This window comes from Balaenoptera acutorostrata, chromosome 19, assembly GCF_949987535.1.
Source record: "Balaenoptera acutorostrata chromosome 19, mBalAcu1.1, whole genome shotgun sequence".
NCBI lineage: Eukaryota > Metazoa > Chordata > Mammalia > Artiodactyla > Balaenopteridae > Balaenoptera > Balaenoptera acutorostrata.
Window position 1 is genome coordinate 20049247 of NC_080082.1, and position 20815 is coordinate 20070061.

General features: G+C 37.5%; 1 protein-coding gene and 2 pseudogenes across 9 annotated transcripts in view; 1 reads left to right on the forward strand and 2 right to left on the reverse strand.

The window, feature by feature from the left end:
- TERB1 (telomere repeat binding bouquet formation protein 1) overlaps positions 1–20815 on the forward strand; it is a 47865-nt gene that overhangs the window by 11991 nt on the left and 15059 nt on the right. For all 9 annotated transcript variants that reach the window (XR_009006197.1, XM_028162795.2, XM_028162793.2 and 6 more), the window contains 7 exons: positions 765–825; positions 920–1035; positions 1139–1261; positions 5741–5893; positions 7188–7319; positions 8485–8610; positions 9747–9904. Coding sequence is in view for 8 of the 9 variants with exons in the window: in XM_028162795.2 (XP_028018596.2) it covers positions 765–825; positions 920–1035; positions 1139–1261; positions 5741–5893; positions 7188–7319; positions 8485–8610; positions 9747–9904 (869 nt within the window). In the remaining variant the exon portion in view is untranslated. The remainder of the gene's footprint in view (positions 1–764; positions 826–919; positions 1036–1138; positions 1262–5740; positions 5894–7187; positions 7320–8484; positions 8611–9746; positions 9905–20815) is intronic.
- LOC103013350 (60S ribosomal protein L18a-like) lies at positions 17915–18440 on the reverse strand (annotated as a pseudogene).
- Positions 18912–19937, reverse strand: LOC103013062 (inhibitor of growth protein 1-like; annotated as a pseudogene).

Sequence of the window (20815 nt, forward strand, 5' to 3'; positions counted from 1 at the left end):
ATGCATTTAATTGTTTGATATTTATTAATTTAGTATTTAAAAAAATACTAAAGTGATTTGCATTATTTAATTAACATTGAAAAGAAACAGCTTTAAAAGCAAAAGAGAAGCATTTAATGAATTAGTTTGGTTGATTTTCCACTGAATTGGCCATTTAATTATCATTGTATTTAAGGTCATTTTATCAGTCAGCAATGGCGTTAAATTTCATGTAGCTCTTGGCTAAAGTTTTACTTTGTTTTTGTTGTTGTTTTAGTTTTTATTTTGGAACAATCTTAGATTTACAGAAAAGTTGCAAGGGTAGTGTATAGAGTGTTCCTGTATACCTATTGCCCAGGCTAAGGTTATTTTTTTAACATTGCTTATTTAAATCTTCAAATTGTTAGAAATTTTATATGCATTTTAAATGCTTCTAGATTTTATTTTTCCTATTTTTATATTTTGAATTAATTTTTTTTCTATTTTGGAACATATTTTGGTATTGTAACACAGAACCATGCAAAATAAGTGTTTTGCAATTTTTAGAGGAAATTTGAATACTATCATTCTCTAAGCGTAAGTAATGTATTTTCCGTAATAATCTTGATTACAGATTTTTACCTACTGTAATTCTGTATTGTACTTTATAATACTTTAAAGTGACTGAAAGTTATTTATTAAAAATACTACTTAAAAAAATACTACTTAAATGTTGTTCTCCATTTCCACAAAATTATTTTCCAAACAGAAGTCATATTCATGTAATATATGGCTATTTTTTTAAGGGACTGGACAGACGCTTGTGAGAGAAACAGGTTGTATTTCAGTTCTATCACAGTTGTTCAAGTAAGTAAATATACATTTCTTGTTATTAATTATTCATTTCTTAAGACCTTAACACATTTGTATTAATTACTTCCTTTTCTATTTAACCTAATAGGACAGTTCTTTCAAAATATGAGTTGAATTTGTCAGATGAAAATGTTTTCCAGAGTTATCAGTTGTGGTCTTCAGTGTGTAGTACTCTGTGTGTCTGTGTCAACAATCCTCAAAATGGTAATTATCTCAAATATTTATATATAAAAATAAAGATAAAAACAAATAAAAAACTGATATTTTCCAAGTATATTAAAATATGATTGCCTTTTTCTCCTTTCAGATGAAAATCAAATGCTTTGCTCTTCACTTTTTCCACATGCTAATGACTGGCTAATAAATTGCATGAAACCTGAGATAATTCGCCCTATTTGCTCATTTATTGGACTCACTCTTGCAAATAACAGTAAGTATTCATTATTCTCTAGGTTATACTTGAAAAAACATATTTTAAAGCATAACAAAAACCTATTGAATTAATGAATTCCAGTAAGTTGTGTCATTTTGGATGCATTTATACTATTGTATAAGTTAAAATCTTATACATAGAAAATCTTAAAAATAGATATTGTTATGAAGATATGGGAAGATGGTGGTGGGAGCATAGTTTTGAATCTTCCCATATATCCTCACAAAACAGAACACCTAGACAGCAAAACTGTAAAAACCCACAGAGAGTGTTCTCTGACCACATAGAATTAAATTAGAAATTAATAAAAGTAAAACATCTAGAAAAGTCCCTAATATCTAGAAATTAAGCAACACAGTACTAAAAAAAACCCACATCAAAATAAAAATACAAACCTATGAATCACAAAATAAATCATAAAGGAAATTAGAAATGTTTTTAACTTAATGGTAATGAAAACACAAAATTAAACAGTGGGATGCTGCAAAATCAGTGTTTAGATGGAAATTTATAGCAAGGCTTGCACAGGAAAGAAGGAAGGTCTCAAATCAATTATATTAGTTTCCACCTAAGAAACTAGAAAACAGAGCAAGTTAAACTCAAAGTAAGCATAACAAAGGAAATAACAAAGAGAAGATTGGCAATCAATGAAATAGATAAAGAACAGAGTAGAGAAATCAATTAAACCAAAAGCTAGTTCTTTGAAAAGATCACTAAAATGGATCCTTTATCCAGACTAACCACAAAATAGAAGGCCCAAATTATAAGGAATGAGAGATGACATCACTATATCTTAACAGATATTAACAAGATAACAAAGGAATAGTAGAAACAACTTTATACCATTAAATTTGATAACTTAAATGAACTGGACAAATTCTCTGAAAGACACAAACTACAAAAGCTCACTCAAGAAGAAAGAGAGAACCTGAATATTCCTATATCTGATAGCGAAATTGAATTTGTAGTTTAAAACCTTAACACAGAGGAAATTCCAGGTCATAAAGGCTTCACCGGGGCTTCCCTGGTGGCACAGTGGTTAAGAATCCGCCTGCCAATGCAGTGGACATGGGTTCGAGGCCTGGTCCGGGAAGATCCCACATGCCTCAGAGCAACTAAGCCCGTGTGCCACAACTACTGAAGCCTGTGCTCTAGAGCCCACGAGCCACAACTCTGAGCCTGCGAGCCACAACTATGAGCCCGCATGCCACAACTACTGAAGCCCACGTGCCTAGAACTTGTGCTCCACAACAAGAGAAGCCACCACAATGAGAAGCCCGCGTACTGCAACGAAGAGTAGCCCCCACTCACCACAACTAGAGAAAGCCCGCACGCAGCAATGAAGACCAAATGCAGCCAAAAATAAATAAAAGAAAAGAAAAGAAAAAAGAAAAAAGGCTTCACTGGTGCATTCTACAAAACATTTAAGGAAAAAAAATTCTACATAAATTATTCCAGGAAATACAAGTAGAAGAAACACTTCCCAACAAACTTTTAAGGGCAGCATTATTTCCATACTAAAACTTGAAAAAGACATTACAGGAAAACTATAGGCCAATATCCTTTATGAACATAGATGCAAACATCCGTAACAAAATATTAACAAATCAATCCAGCAATATATAGAAAGGATAATATATTCTGACCAAGTGGCATTCACTTTAGGAATGCAAGATTGGTTTAACATTAGGAAATTCACCATATACATAGACTAGAAAAGAAAAACTATATGATCTCCAAAGATGCAGGAAAATCTTTTCACATAATTCAACATACATTCATGACAAAAGATTTTGGTAAACCAGGAATAGAAGGGAACTTCCTCAATGTGATGAAGGGCTTCTACAAAGTACTACAGCTAACATACTTAAATGGTGAAAGACTTAATGCTTTCCCCCTAAGATTGGAAAAAAGACAAGGATGGCCACTCTCTTTATTTGACTGGACATCCAAGTCAGTGCAGTAAGGCAAGAAAATGAAATAAAAGGCATAGAGATTGAAAAGGAAGAAGAAAATATAGTATTTATTCATAGATGACATGATTGTCCGAAGAATCTACAAAAAGCTACAGAACTAATAAGTGATTTTAGCAAGGTTGCGGGATACAAGGTCATATACGGAAATACTAGCAACACTTGGGAACTTAAAGTAACTGTCATTTACCATAATATAAAAAAACCAAAATACTTAGGGATACATTTAGTGATTTCATCTGCAATGTCTATCTGCAATGTCTATATGCTGAAAACTATAAAACATTGCTGAGATAAAGAAAACCTTAAATTAATGGGAGAGATATCATATTCATGGATTGTAAGATTCAATATTGTTATAATGTCACTTCTCAAATTCATCTCTAGATTCATGGCACTCCTCATCAAAATCTCAACAGGCTTTTCTGCAGAAATTGACAAGCTGATTCTAAAATTTACATGGAAATGCAAAGGGGCTAGGATAGTCAAAATTATTTTGAAAAAGGACAAAATTGTAGGATTTATATTACCTGATTTCACTACTTACTATACAGTAATCAAGAGTGTAACATTGGTGTAAGCGTAGACATAGATCAATGGAAAAAGTAGAGAACCTAGAAATAGACATATATATATGATTGATTTTCTACAAATGTTGGTTTTCTATAAAGGTGCCACAGTAACTCTGTGTTGGAAAAGGTAGAAACAAATGGTGCTGGAAAAAGTATTTATCTATCTGTGAAATATGAAGCTCAACCTTTACCTTACACAGTATACACAAATTAACTTGAAATGATCCCTACACCTCAGTGTAAGACCTAAAACTATAAAACTTCTAGACAAAAACATAGGAGCAAATCTTTATAATTTGGGAGTAGACAGAGATTTCTTAGGACACAAAAAGCATGAGCCACTAAAGAAAAGATTATAAATTGGACTGCACTGAAATTAAAATCTTTTACTCTTCAAAAGATCCTGTTAAGGTGAAAAGGCAAGCCATAGACTGGGAGAAAATATTTGTGAAATGTACATCTGATAAAGAACTTGTACCCAGGAAAACCCCAAGGAGATAGCCCTATACACCCACTAGCATGGCTAAAAGTAGAAAGGCTAGTGATATTAAATATTGATGAGGATGTGGAACAACTAGAACCTTCTCACACGTTGCTGGTGTGTATCTATATTCAGATGTTTAAAGCAAATAGTCATGTTTCACATGCAAAGGAACATATCTCTATAATTTCAAAAATTGAAATCTATTTCCATGATGCTTTGACATTTCCTCTTTCTTTAAGTACCAACTTAGATGAGTAATACTGCTGTGTCCTACTTATAGGACCTTATTACTCTGAGCAAACTGACATGAAATAGATTAGAAGTAATTTGAAATATTCAGTGTACAGGTGTAGACTAGGATGTTCTGCTGCTTATAAGCCTGAATTTTCATTACGTAAGCTATAACTGAAAATCTTTGTGGTAACATAGTGCCCAATTTCATCTAAGAATTTTAAGATACTTCCTTTTTTAAAGATTTTTTTAATGAAAATGCTTTGTAGTAAAGAAGCCTATTTTGGAGTCTCCATAATATTGAAAATGTTTGCTTATCCTTAAATAACATTTCCTAACAGTCTGTTCCCAGATGTAGAAATTTTTGAACATGATGTTTTTAGATTAAGATTTTTGTGTTTTATTGAACAATACAAAAAGTAATTTTTGTGTTTAAATCATCCTGGCTCAATTTGTGGTACTAGGGTAGACTGGGAAGAAGGTTTGTGACAGAATTATAATCACTAGCCCATATATCCATTTGTTATATGCCCATTGCTTGGATAGGGGCTGTTGAATGCACAGACCTGTGGGGTACTTTCCCATCAGAATCATTTCCTACAGGGGAACAAAAGACTAAAGGCTTTTAAAAAATGTATCTGTCATCCAATCTTTGCTTGGAATAGTTGTTATGACTCTCAACAATATGTTATACTTTTATGCTCCAAGAAGTAAAAGAATTAGGCTTAAATAAGATGGATGAAATATGTGGTTTTTTGGAAACAGTTAAATTACTTTGCCCTTTGTTGATTCAGATTTGAGGAATGAGTTATGTTGGAATTCAGAAAATAGGCAGCTTGCTAATTGTAATACCAAGCTAAATGAATGAATCTATTCTTTATAGCTCTTGAAGGACTTGAATTTAATAATGTCATTCTTGCAAAATATACCAGTTGTTGCTAAATGAAACAAGATATCTAACATACAAGAAAGAAGTACTGTACTATACATGTAGTTGTACTATGTCAAAGTGAGTTTCTTATGTAAGTAAATAAAATTAATCTTGTGATTATGTATATGCACAGGTAAAGATTGGATTTTTCATTTTTTAATTTTGGGATTTTTAGTAAATATCTTAAAGAGTCAAGTTAATGTTATATTTAGTGCAAATTAGTTTAATGAAACCATATACTTGTCTTGTTTGAAGTATAATAGTTCTGCTACTTTATTCCTTAAGCATACGTGCAGAAATACTTTATATCTGTGGGTGGACTGGATGTATTATCTCAAGTTCTTGTGCAGTTGGAATCTGATTCACACAAGACTCTTTCCAGTGCTAAGCTTGCAGTGGTGGTGACAAAGACAGTGGATGCATGTATTGCTGATAATCGTGAGTGAAAACGCTTAGTAATTTTTCTGCAATTGCATTTTGCTTCAATTCAGCATGGTGAATGTTGAAATGATAGATTGAATGCTAACATGGATTGGACTTCCAGTTTCTCATAAGTGGGAGAGAAACTTAGAAATTTCCTAGTCCAACTCCTTGTTTTCTCATGGAGGTTATGACTTCCCTAAGAATTCAAATCTAGGTCTTCTGACTTCAGGTTTGATGATAGAATCAAGATAAGAGTCTATCAGTCCTAAACCTTTGTTTCACTTAAAAAGCTGCATTAAATGAAAAAGTTTAGATGAGAAATCAAGGGACATTTTGGAGACATAGGGAATGGAAAGCCCAATTTATAGATTTTAAAAAGTGAGGTAAAGAATTAAGGTATGCCTCTATCTGATAAGTGTGAGATAGACTTACCCTACTGTAACCAGTGAGTAACAGAACCAAACTTGAACTCATGGCTGCTTCTCACATGTACAGATACTGAGGAATGATAGTCTGTAAATCTCTGTAATAAGCAACTCTCGACATTCACAAATAACTGAAAAAGTGGATCATTTAAAAAAAAATCAGTTATTTAGGGCCTGCTATGTGCTGGGCTCTATGTGAGCTCTAGAGATACAAAAATTATTAAGATGTAGTCTGCTGAGGAATTCACAACCTTTTTCTTGCTGTCCGTAGTTAGACTCTGAACTCTGTTAAAAAAAACAAAACACCACACATACACACGAAGAACAAAACCGTGAGAAGTGTAGCTTAAGTTGGTGGACTTCTTGAATTTTTCACATCTCAGTATCGCTTCGGTATGCTTCACTGCATCATTAACGTCAGTAGAACCGTGGCCAGTTAATAGTGTATTTCAATGACAGGCAGGAATCGATTTCATAGGAAGGTCTTTACTGTCAATCTAGATAAGACGAGGTATGTAAGGTGAGAGTAAGTAGCTTTTAGGAAGGTAGTATTATTACTTCATATTCACAACATTATGCAGGACAACTTAGAAGAAAGCATTCTTCAAATAACTTGCTTTAGCATAATGTCTTTAGTATGGGAAGAGGAATTAATGAGGGCTATATAAGCCACCATTTTATTACAATGAATTTGTTTATAGTCACACATATATATACATATATATTAGATATTATATGAGATGTGAATTTTAGATATTATGTAGATATATAATGTCATTCTCCCAGGATAAGATCTGAAAAATAGTATAATGTAATATCTGGAAAATACTATATGTATAGTTATACGCTTTAAGTTTGTACTTGTTCTTTTTTTCCTTTTTTAGCTACTTTTGGGGTAGTACTATCCAAGTACCACATTGTTTCAAAACTTCTGGCATTACTGCTTCATGAAAGTCTGGATTCAGGAGAAAAATTTAGTATCGTACTTACTGTTGGTCATTGTACAGAGGATTGTGGTAAGTATTGGATTTATTTAGTGTGTTTATTAAAACGGTGGAGTGGAAATACACTATTCCTCCCCACCCACCCAGCTTAAAAGTATTGCCTTTCTCCTAGTCCCCAAACCAGTCATTTTGCTCCTCATCCTTCTTCAGCCATGGTATTCAGTCAGTCCCTAAGACCTGTGGCTCTACTTCTGTTTACCCCTCCTTATCCCCTTCTGCTCAGTTCTAGTGCTATTTTCCCCATTTAAGCCCTCAGCCCCTGAACATCTTTCACCAATGTTATTGCAATAGATTCCTCCCTGTGTCCTCTTCCTTCTATCTCCATTTTTCAATCCACTCTTCACACTGCTGCACAGATACGATCGTGTTCTCCCTTGTTGAAAACCTTAGAAAGTTCTATCTTTCTTTCTCTACTTAACATTCTCTCCTCTCTCTCTTTTTTCTCTTCCCCTTCCGTTTTCTCCTTCTCTCCACTTTCCTGCCATTCTTCCTCTTTCCACTCTCCTCCTTTCCAACCCTCTTCACTTTCCTCTCTCCTTTCTGTCTTCCTCCAATCTCCTCTCTCTCCTCCTCCCACTTTTCCACTTCCCTCTTTTTATTCTCTCTTGCTTCTTCTGCTCTCTCTTCCCTCATTTTCCTTTCTCTCCATTCGTTTATTTCTCTATACTTTCTCTTCACCTCTGTATAATTTAGGATTCACTATACCTTTAAAATTTTTAATTTAATTTTTATTTTTTTATTGAGGTATAATTGACAGCGAAACCTTTTTTTAAACCAAGTGAGGGCAGTTTGTTTACTCTTATGAGGTGTGACACTGCTCCGTGGCTATGTTTCAGAGATTATCACTTACGAGACTTAGGTATCTTATATAAGTAGATTATTTTCTAAATTGAAAATACCTTTGAAACTTTGTTTTTCTGTATTTTAAAATTTGAACTATGTTCATAATTATCACAGGGAAGAATTATGACCTCATGCATATAGTTTAAGATAAAATAACTATTGGGAATTCCCTGGTGGTCCAGCGGCTAGGACTCCGCGCTTTCACTGCCGGGGCCGGGGTTCAATCTCTGGTTGGGGAACTAAGATCCTGCAAGCCGTGCAGTGTGGCCAAAAAATAAATAAATAAATAAATAAAGTAACTCTCTTCTGCTTTAATCTTTGATGTGTTTTCCAGAGGAAAATCAGTATGACCTTTTTAAAAGCAATGGGCTTCCACTCATGATACAAGTCTTAACTGAATCTCAGAACGAGGAACTAAACAAAGCTGCCACTTTTGTGCTTCACAACTGCAAAAAAATTAGTAAGTTTACTATTACTTTAAAAAAATACCAACCAAAGTTTATGCAAGAGAATTATATCTGCTATGATGAACCAAGCCCCTTTAGCTCCCAAGCTCTTCTTACATTTGAAAAGCAGATTATATAATTTTGACGTGACAACTAGAGTACTACAGCATTTAAAAAACTTATAAGGAAGAGAACAACAGTATAGATAATTCTCTTATTTAATGCAGTGTGGACAGATATAGCCGTAGGACTTAAATTTGAGGGCTACAAGTGACTTATGATTAAATCATAATGTAAAGTACCTTCGTTTATTTATTTAAAAAATGTTTGAGTGTCTCTTATTTGCCAGGCACTGTGCTAGGCATTAGGGATACAGTGATAAGATACAACAGTCTATGTGTTTACAGAGCTTAGTGTAACTAGAGAAATAGGTAGTAATTGAATAATCCCAAAAATGAATGTGTCATTATAAATTAACATACAGGTTAAGAATGGATGGAGCACAGATCTTAACCTGTAACAGGGACTGTGACCTAGACTTGGAGCAGAAAAGGCCTTGGGAGGAAGTGATTCTTCAGCTGAGATCTGAATGTAGAGAGTTAATTAGGTGAAAAGAAAGGAGTTTGTTATGGTCCAGTGTCTCAGGCATATGCAACAGTGAGGCATAAATGTCCTGTGAGAGGAGGGAGCCTGGTGCATTGAAGGAATTGATGGCTGGAGCATAGAGGAAGTGGCCATGAAAAGGATTTTGGTCTTTTGGAAGAAAACTGCTGCCACAATATGTAAAAAGAGAATTTAAAAGAATATAGCAAGGAACCACTTTATGGAAACTGTGTTTAAAAAAAAACTACTTTACAACCAGTAGCCATAAACCTGAGGGTGTTTATATGCCCAGCATAACATGTTTTCTTGCCATTTTTTTTCCCCTGTAATTCTGAAGAGTAAAGTCTAATTTATGACTCTTTGTGTCCTCAGCCTCTGCCAAGCACTTGCTTTCCACTTATTTTCAGTACCACTTAGGCAGTTAAGATGGTTTGGATGTGCAAAATTTAGAGAAGGGGGTATGGGGTATGAGTTTGTCCTTATTTAAAGTGTTAAAATAACATTTCTAGTAATGGATAAACTCACTATTTTTTCCCATATTATAAAGCTGAGAAATTATCTCTAAGTCTAGGAGAATATTCTTTTGATGAAAATGAAGAACAATTAAAGGATGTAAATATGAAAGAGAAGAATCTTGAAGATTACTGGAAGAAAGCGAAGGAAATTCTACACAGAATAGAACAGCTTGAAAGAGAAGGAAATGAGGTTGGCTTCTTTGTTTCAAAGAATGTAGAACTTTTTTCAAATATTTTTTAATAATACAGGTTGGAGGGTAAAATATTTTTCTTGCCAAGTTACTTTTTATTTTAATGGTTTTAAATTTAAAATTCATTAGTAATACTTGAGGAATCATCCTTGAACACAGAAAAAAATATTTTTAAAAAGTGGAAGTGGGGGCTTCCCTGGTGGCGCAGTGGTTGGGGGCCTGCCTGCCAATGAGGGGGACACGGGTTCGAGCCCTGATCTGGGAAGATCCCACATGCCGCGGAGCGGCTGGGCCCGTGAGCCACAGTTGCTGGGCCTGCGCGTCTGGAGCCTGTGCTCCACAACAAGAGAGGCCACGATGGTGAGAGGCCCGCGCACCGCGATGAAGGGTGGCCCCCACTTGCCGCGACTGGAGAAAGCCCTCGCGCAGGGGCCAAGATCCAACACAGCCAAAATAAATAAGTAAATAAATTAATATTAAAAAAAAAAAAAGTGGAAATGATGACTGATAAAATAAGAGACGTGGAAGATAGAGCCAAGAGATCTATCATTTGTATAATAAGGGTTCAAGATGGAGAAAGAATGGAGAAGTAATAATCTCTCTCTCTTTCTCTCTCTCTCTCTCTCTCTCTCTCTCTCTCTATATATATATATATATATACACACACACACAAACAGTTGACCCTTGAACAACAGGTGTTTGAACTGCTTGAATCCACTCATACATGGATTTTTTTTCAATGAATATGTACTACAGTACTACACAGTCTCAGGGTCTCAGGTTGGTTGATTCAATGGATATGGAACTGTGGATTTGAAGGGCTGACTGTAAAGTTATATGTGGATTTTCGACTGCCCCATGTTGTTCAGTGGTCAACTGTATATATACACGTTTATGTATGTATATATACACATACACACATTTCCATATTTTAAAATATTTATTTATTTATTTTTGGCTGCATTGGGTCTTTGTTGCTGCCCGCAGGGTTTCTTTAGTTGAGGCGAGCGGGGGCTACTCTTCGTTGCCGTGTGTGGGCTTCTCATTGCAGTGGCTTCTCTTGTTGCCGAGCATGGGCTCTAGGCATGCGGGCTTCAGTAGTTGTGGCTCGTGGGCTCTAGAGTGCAGGCTCCGTAGTTGTGGCTCACAGGCCCAGTTGCTCCATGGCATGTGGGATCTTCCAGACCACGGCTCAAACCCGTGTCCCCTGCATTGGCAGGCGGATTCTTAACCACTGAGCCACCAGGGAAGCCCCATTTCTATATTTTTACTATATATGTATGCTCTGTGTCTTTGTATGTGCATGCATTTTAAAAAATAAAAACACAGTATCCAATTTAGTATAGTAATTTTATTCTTTTAAATGACTGAGTAGTATTCAATATCATAGATTACCATATTTGATTTAACTAGTCTTTTATTGATGGACATTTAGAAAATATTTAATCTCTCACCAGTGTAACCAACTCTAGAGTAAGTATCCTGCTACATATATATCTTTGTAAGAGCTTTATTGAGATATAAATCACATTCCATACAATTGACCCAGTTGAAGTATACATTTCATTGGTTTTTAGTATACTCACAGAATTGTGTGACCATTACCACATTCAATTTGAAAACTTTTTTATCACCCCAAAAAAGAAACTCCATACCATTTAGCAGTCACCCTCTGTATTCCCCCATCCATCCTCCCCTAACCCTAGGCAACCACTGATCTATTTTTTGTCTCTCTGTATTTGCCTATTCTGGACTTTTTATATAAATTGAATTATATAACACGTGGTCTTTTGTGACTGACTTCTTTCATTTAGCACATTTTCAAGGTTCATCCATGTTGTAGTATATATCAGTACTTTTTTCCTTTCTTAAAAAAATAGCTTTATTGAGATGTAATTCATATACCATTTGCCTATTTAAAGTGTACAGTTCAGTAGTTTTTATTCACAGATACGTGCAATAATCACCAAAGTCAACTTTAGAATATTTTTATTCCTTCAAAAAGAAACTCTGTACCCTTTAGCTATTTCCCTGAACACTCCGATCCGCAGCCATAAGCAACCACCAATCTTCTATCTAACTCTATAGATTTGCCTATTCTGGGTATTTCATAAGAATGGAATCACATAATATGTGGTCTTTTGTGACTGGCTTCTTTCACTTAGCATGTTTTCAAGGCTCATTCATCTTTCAGCATGTATCAGTATTTCATTGCTTTTTATGGCCAAAGAGTTTTCCATTGTGTATACTACATTTTACTTATCCATTTATCAGTTGATGGACATACTCTTCTTTTTTTTAATTTATTTTTTATTTATTTATTTTTGGCTACATTGGATCTTCGTTGCTGTGCATGGGCTTTCTCTAGTTGCGGCGAGCAGGGGCTACTCTTTGTTGCGGTGTGCAGGCTTCTCATTGCAGTGGCTTCTCTTGTTGCAGAGCACAGGCTCTAGACACGGGGGTTTCAGTAGTTGTGGCTCGTGGGCTCTAGAGCACAGTCTCAGTAGTTGTGGTGCACGGGCTTAGTTGCTCCGCAGCATGTGGGATCTTCCCGGACCAGGGATTGAACCCATATCCCCTGCATTGGCAGGTGAATACTTAACTACTGCGCCACCAGGGAAGTCCCTGGACATATTTTTTTACCTATAGCCTATGTCTTTATAGTTAGCGTGGGTTTCAGTATATACTTTGGTCTTTATTATCCTGTGTATTTCTGCTTTTTAATTGATGTGATCATTCCATTTCCATTTAATGTAATTACTAATGTGTTTGGGTTTAAGTCTACCATATTGCTATTTGCTTCCTATTTGTCCCATTTGTTCTTTGTTCCTTTTATTCCTGCTCTCCTGCCTTCTTTTATATTATTTTTAAATATTCTATTATATCTCATGTTAGATTATTGGCTAAACATTCTTGGTTTTTTAAGGGATTGCTTTAGGATTTATAATACACATCTTTAACTCATCATGGTCTATATTCAGATAATATCATTACACTCATGTAATATTGTAAGACCTTTGCAATAGTGTGCTTACATTTCCATTTGTTCTTTGTGCTATTGCCATACGTTTTACTGCTACATTTGTTATAAACTGCCCAGTAATGTTATTATTTTTGCTTTAAACAGCTATCTTTTTTCTAAAATATTTTATTATTTAATAAAATAATATTTACATACAATGGTAATCACACATTTTAAGCATTCAGTTTGACTTATGATAATTTTTTTTTATTCCACAAGAGATAATCTTTTAAGTTTTATTTATTTATTTATTTTGAATTTTAGAATTTTATTTATTTTTTTATACAGCAGGTTCTTTTTTTTATTTTTTATGTTTTTATACAGCAGGTTCTTATTAGTTATCCATTTTATACATATTAGTGTATACATGTCAATCCCAATCTCCCAATTTATCCCACCACCACCACCACCCCCGCCACTTCCCCCCCTTGGTGTCCATACATTTGTTCTCTACATCTGTGTCTCTATTTCTGCCCTGCAAACTGGTTCATCTGTACCATTTTTCTAGGTTCCACATAGATGCATTAATATATGATATTTGTTCTTCTCTTTCTGACTTACTTCACTCTGTATGACAGTCTCTAGGTCCATCCACGTCTCTACAAATGACCCAATTTCGTTCCTTTTTATGGCTGAGTAATATTCCATTGTATATATGTACCACATCTTCTTTATCCATTTGTCTGTCAATGGGCATTTAGGTTGCTTCCATGACCTGGCTATTGTAAATAGTGCTGCAATGAACACTGGGGTGCATGTGTCTTTTTGAATTATGGTTTTCTCTGGGTATATGCCCAGTAGTGGGATTGCTGGGTCATATGGTAATTCTATTTTTAGTTTTTTAAGGAACCTCCATACTGTTCTCCATAGTGGCTGTATCAATTTACATTCCCACCAACAGTGCAAGAGGGTTCCCTTTTCTCCACACCCTCTCCAGCATTTGCTCTTTGTAGATTTTCTGATGATGCCCATTCTAACTGGTGTGAGGTGATACCTCATTGTAGTTTTGATTTGCATTTCTCTAATAATTAGTGGTGTTGAGCAGCTTTTCATGTGCTTCTTGGCCATCTGTATGTCTTTGGAGAAACGTCTATTTAGGTCTTCTGCCCATTTTTGGATTGGGTTGTTTGGTTTTTTAATATTGAGCTGCATGAGCTGTTTATATTTTGGAGATTAATCCTTTGTCTGTTGATTCGTTTACAAATATTTTCTCCCATTCTGAGCGTTGTCTTTTCATCTTGTTTGTAGTTTCCCCTGCTTTGCAAAAGCTTTTAAGTTTCATCAGGTCCCATTTGTTTATTTTTGTTTTTATTTCCATTACTCTAGGAGGTGAATCAAAAAAGATCTTGCTGTGATTTATGTCAAAGAGTGTTCTTCCTATGTTTTCCTCTAAGAGTTTTATAGTGTCCAGTCTTACTTTTAAGTCTTTAATCCATTTTGAGTTTATTTTTATGTATGGTGTTAGGGAGTGTTCTAATTTTGTTCTTTTATATGTAGCTGTCCAGTTTTCCCAGCACCACTTATTGAAGAGACTGTCTTTTCCCCATTGTATATCCTTGCCTCCTTTGTCATAGATTAGTTGACCACAGGTGCGTGGGTTTATCTCTGGGCTTTCCTGTTCCATTGATCTATATTTCTGTTTTTGTGCCAGTACCATATTGTCTTGATTACTGTAGCTTTGTAGTAGAGTCTGAAGTCAGGGAGTCTGATTCCTCCAGCTCCATTTTTTTCCCTCAAGACTGCTTTGGCTATTTGGGGTCTTTCGTGTCTCCATACGAATTTTAAGATTTTTTGTTCTAGTTCTGTAAAAAATGCCATTGGTAATTTGATAGGGATTGCATTGAATCTGTAGATTGCTTTGGGTAGTATAGTCATTTTCACAATATTGATTCTTTCAATCCAAGAACATGGTATATCTCTCCATCTGTTTGTATCATCTTTAATTTCTTTCATCAGTGTCTTATAGTTTTCTGCATACAGGTCTTTTGTCTTCCTAGGTAGGTTTATTCCTAGGTATTTTATTCTTTTTGTTGCAGTGGTAAATAGGAGTGTTTCCTTAATTTCTCTTTCAGATTTTTCATCATTAGTGTATAGGAGTGCAAGAGATTTCTGTGCATTAATTTTGTATCCTGCAACTTTACCAAATTTATTGATTAGCTCTAGTAGTTTTCTGGTGGCATCTTTAGGATTCTCTATAGTATCATGTCATCTGCAAACAGTGACAGTTTTACTTCTTCTTTTCCAGTTGTATTCCTTTTCTTTCTTTTTCTTCTCTGATTGCCATGGCTAGGACTTCCAAAACTATGTTGAATAATAGTGGCGAGAGTGGACATCTTTGTCTTCTTCCTGATCTTAGAGGCAATGCTTTCAGTTTTTCACCATTGAGAATGATGTTTGCTGTGCATTTGTCATATATGGCCTTTATTATGTTGACATAGGTTCCCTCTATGCCCACTTTCTAGAGAGTTTTTTGTCATAAATGGTGTTGAATTTTGTCAAAAGCTTTTTCTGCATCTATTGAGACGATCATATGGTTTTTATTCTTCAATTTGTTAATATGGTGTATCATAGTGATTGATTTGCGTATTTTGAAGAATCCTTGCATTCCCTGGGGTAAATCCCACTTGATCATGGTGTATGATCCTTGTAATGTGTTGTTGGATTCTGTTTGCTAGTATTTTGTTGAGGATTTTTGCATCTATATTCATCAGTGATATTGGTCTGTAATTTTCTTTTTTTTGTAGTATCTTTGTCTGGATTTTGTATCAGGGTGATGATGGCCTCATAGAATGAGTTTGGGAGTTTTCCTTCCTCTGCAATTTTTTGGAAGAGTTTGAGAAGGATGGGTGTTAGCTCTTCTGTAAATGTTTGATGGAATTCACCTGTGATGCCTTCTGGTCCTGGACTTTTGCTTGTTGGAAGATTTTAAATCACAGTTTCAATTTCATTGCTTGTGATTGTTCTGTTCATATTTCTATTTCTTATTTATTTATTTTTTTGATGTGGACCATTTTTAAAGTCTTTATTGGATTTGTTACAATATTGCTTCTATTTTATGTCTTGGTTTTTTGGCTGTGAGGCATATGGGATCTTAGCCTCCCAACCAGGGATCAAACCCATACCCCCTGCACTGGAAGGCAAAGTCTTAACCACTGGACTGCCAGGGAAGTCCCCGGGTTATGATAATTTTTTACAGTTGTGTAACTATCAGGACAGTCAAGATATAGAACAGTCCACTCACCCTAAAATGTTTCCTTGTGTCCCTTTATAGACAGGCCCATTCACCATCCTCAGGCCTAGGCAATTCACTGATCTGCTTTCTGTCATTAGTTTCCGTTTCTATAATTTCATGTAAATGGAATCATATATTATATAATATTTTGTGTTTGATTTATTTCACTTAATATACAATGTTTTTTAGATTCACCAATGTTGTTTTATTAATATTTTGTTCCTTTTTACTGCTGAGTAACATTCCATAGTATGGACACACCACAACTTGTGTATCCATTCACCAACTGATAGACATTTGGGTTGCTTCTAGATCTTGGCTACTAGGAATAATGTTATGTGAACATTGGTGTACACTTCTGTGCCTGTAGTGTACATTTTCATTTCTCTTCGATAAATACGTAAGAGCAGAATCACTGGACAATTATATTTTAAAGAAATTATGAACCCCCTTTTTTTTTTTCCTTTTGGGCCACACTGTGCGACATGCAGGATCTTAGTTCCCCCACCAGGGATCGAACTCATGCCGCCTGCAGTGGAAGCATGGAGTCTTAACCACTGGACCTCCAGGGAAGTCCCAGAAATTACGAACCTCTTTTAACATTTCCTACAGTACAAATCTGCCTCCACTTGCCACCACTCAAAACAACACGACACCAAAAGAAGAAAAAGTCCCTTCTTTTTCTTCCATCCTTGTGTTGCCCCTCTAGCACATTCTGATGTCAGAGTGTAACACTGGCTAGCCCTAGAATAGTGGTCTATAGAGTCTAGTTTAAGTTTTACAATGCAGGACAAAGGAGGATAGGTTTGGAGTTGAGGAGCAATAAATTAAGAACTGGTACATCCTTTATGTCATGTACACAACCGTTACCCTGGGATACTCCTTTACCATCATCTTAATGATTCTCTTTGTATCTTTCCTTGATCCCTGATTTCCTGGATCCTATGTCATTCTCTCTTTTTTGGTTTGGTTTCCCATTTTGATGGGGTACATTCTTCTGTAGCTTTCTGAAAAAGGGTACATAGGATGTAATTTTTTTGAGACCTTGTAAATATGAAAATAATTTTATTTTGCCTTCAGAATTAATTGATAGTTTGGTTGGACAAAATATTCTAGATTGGAAATCACCTCAGTATATTAAACGTGTTGCTCCATAGTCTTGTAGTTTCCAGTGTTACTCTTGAGGTCCAAAGCCATTCTGATCCTTTGGTGTGACCTGTGTTCTCCTTCTGGAAGCTTATATAATCTTTATCCCCAGTGTTTTAAAATTTTACAGTGAGGTACATTGGTGTCAGTCTCTCATTCATTGTGTTATACACATAGTGGGCCCTTTCAATCTGTTGACTTATGTCCTTCAGTTCTGGGAAAGTTTATAGCATTATACTGTGATGATTGCTTCCCTGTTTTCTCTTTCCTTGTTTTCTGAAACTCCTATTATTTATTTGTTGGACTTCTTGAGCTGGTCTTCCTTCTTATCATTTCTCTCTTATTTTCTTCTCTTTTTTGTTCTACATTCTGGGAAATGTTCTCATATTTACTTTTTAAACTAACCTATTGAGTTTTTCACTTCTGCTATTATATTTTTAGTTACCAAAGCCTCTTTTTTACTCCTTTTCAATTATCTTATTCTCATTTCATGCACTTAAGACTTAACAGGCATTCTTCTTTTAAATATATCAATGACAATTCTAATTTTTTCTCCTGGTTTTCCCAAAGAGTTTATTGGGCAGACCTGGGGATGGGGAGGCCCTGCATCTAAAACAAGGTGTTGGGCCTCTTGGTGGTGAAGCGTGGCTTGTGCTGCTGACACAGGACCCAGTGGGGCAGTGGTGATCTTGGAGTTGTGGAACTGGTTGATTGCTGGTTGGTGGCACTTGCTGGCTGCCATCTCCTCCACCTTCCTGATCTGCATAGAGTTGGGCCTAGGTGCGAGGCTGGGCGCCCATGTCTCGGTAGCACTGGGTGATGGCACCTGCTGCAGTCAAGTCCTGGTACTCCTGGTACATGTTGTGGGTGCCACTGCAAGAGTCATAGTGCAGCCAGATGCTAGAGTTCTTCACCTGAAGGGGAGATTTCTCTAACACTCGTCCACAATAGACAATTTTCCCTGAAGACTTCTTCATCTTCTTCAGCTGAGACACAAAGTACCAGAAGTGGGACTTGGAAACAACATGATTAGGCACAAAGATTCTCATGTGATAGAGGGGTAGCATGCAGTATTTGGGGGTGGGCAGCAGTGCCCCACCACCTTGTACTCTCGCAGTATGCCTGAGGCCTTCATGGCGCTCTGTGTGCGCTCGATGCCTCCTGTGAAAAGGCACAATTCTCATTTTTAAAGTTTTTTTTTTCTAATCCATATTTCATCTTACTCCTCAGAGGTGTTTTTTGGTTGTTGATGTTTGCTTGTTTTTTTCTTTCCTGGTCTCTAGCTTTCTTCAGATTTCTGGTGATCTTTGGTTGCTACTAATATGTAAGAGTCATATGCTAAAAGCCTTCCTGGAAATTTTTTTTTTTTGAGTGTTTAATTCAAACCTATATTTGCAGTTCCTAAAATGCTGATCCACAGACCACTCTCTTGTTACACATTTGCACCAACAGAAAAGCAAAGAGAGCTCCAGTGTCCCTACGAGAGGAAGAGCTTCTCTTCCAACAGTCTTTAAAAGGCTATATGTACAGTCCCTGCACCCATCCAGGTGGCCATGCAATAAATACACAGCTTGTCCTGCTCGTCTCACTCCAGCCAGGCCTGCCACTACCTGTTGTAGGCCTGCTCCTTTTTGGACTTCTCCAGGGCCTTGTCCATGGTCTTCTCATTCTCCCCTCAACATTTGGGGCAGTACCACTTGCCCTTGGGTTTATGGTTCAGCCCCACGCAGGAGAAGTGGAACCACCCGGGGCACTCGTCATTGTCACAGCCGATCATCTCTCCATAGGAGACCTGATTGCACAGACAGTACGTGGGCTCGTTTGGCTCAATGGGAAGGTCTGCAGGGGATGCTTCCCTCACGGCTTTGGCCTTGGAGCGTTTCTTCTTCTTGGAGGCCTTTGCCTTCTTCTCCTTAGGCATTCCGGAGGTGATGTCATCATGGTCGTGATTATTAGCTGCGTTGTTGCACTGTCGCTGGGACCACTTGTTGTTGGGCTTTTCTGCCTGCGTGATTGTCTCATTTTTTGACTTACCCTGGCCAGCTTTGCTGTGGCCAGTGGTGTCACTGACCTCTTGATGTGCCTCAAAGAGTTCCACGTGACTGTCCACCTGCCTGGCCCAGTTCTCCACCAGCTCCACCATCTGACTCGCGATCTGGATCTTCTCGTCGCCCAGCTCCTGGCTCCGAATCAGGGCCCTCTGAATGCAGTGCAGCACTCTCCTCCTCTGGGCGCCGTCCGTCTCCCGCTTGAACTTCTCATGATACTCATCCAGTTCCTACAGGATTTCTTGGTATTTCGCGTCAATCTCCTGCATCAGAGAGACGTTTCTCTGCAGATCGAAAGGCAGGGACTCGATGGAGTCCAGGTAGTCCTCCACGTAGTTCACCAGGTGGATCTGCTCCCCGTTGGGAGGCTCAACATGGTTTACCGAGGTCCCCGGTGACTGCGCGGCTTGCGGCTTTCCGCTTCCTCCGGCCCGCGACCCCTTGGAGCCCAGCGCTGCAAAATGCAAGGCTCCCGCCCGCCAGTGCCACTCATCTGGCCGACCCCGCGCCGCTACATCTGCGAGCCACACCGCCTGGGCCCGGGTACCGGCACCTTGCGGCGCGCTGTGCGGCCTCAGGCGCATGGAGGGCGCGGGTGGGCGTGCGGGCGAGCACCCCGCCGCCCGGGCCGGGGCCAGGGCCGAGCTGGCGCGGGAAGGGGCCCGCGTCGCCCGCTGCCGCCTTTCCTGGAAATTTTTTGACTGTGGATTCTTGTAGAATTAATTTGGTGGGTCATTTTTTGGAGAACCTCCAGTGTCTAATCTCCTGCCTGGAAATTATGAGCCAATATTCTGGAGTCAAAATGTGGGAAAGATAGCTTGGGAGTCTTAGTATTCAGTATGTAAATATTTTCTTAGTCTTTGTTTTGCAATAGTATTCTGCCTTCAGCTTTGCTTGGTGTCCTCCAGTGTAGAGACTGTTTTATCCCCCTCAGAGATTAAACTTGGATCTTTGGGGAGGGAGGGGACCTTCTGGTGTCCGTCAGCTGCCTGCTGAGTGTGTGTATGTGGGGGTCAGGATCTAGCAATCCAACTACTTGAACTTTCATCCAACCTTCCTGTTTTTAACCCCACTTTCACCCTACCTCCAGTTCATAAGTCTTTTGAGAGTTTGGCAGCATATTTTAGTTCCTTGGCTTTTCCCATTGTCAGCTTACAAGTCTGCTTTATTTTTATTTACTTTTAATAAATTTATTTATTTTTGGCTGTGTTGGGTCTTCGTTGCTGTGTGCGGGCTTTCTTTAGTTGCGGCGAGCGGGGACTACTCTTCGTTGCAGTGTGCGGGCTTCTCATTGTGGTGGCTGCTCTCATTGTGGAGCACAGGCTCTAGGCGTGTGGGCTTCAGTAGTTGCGGCACGTGGGCTCAGTAGTTGTGGCTCACGGGCTCTAGAGCACAGGCTCAGTAGTTGTGGCGCACGGGCTTAGTTGCTCCGTGGCATGTGGGATCTTCCCGGACCAGGGAT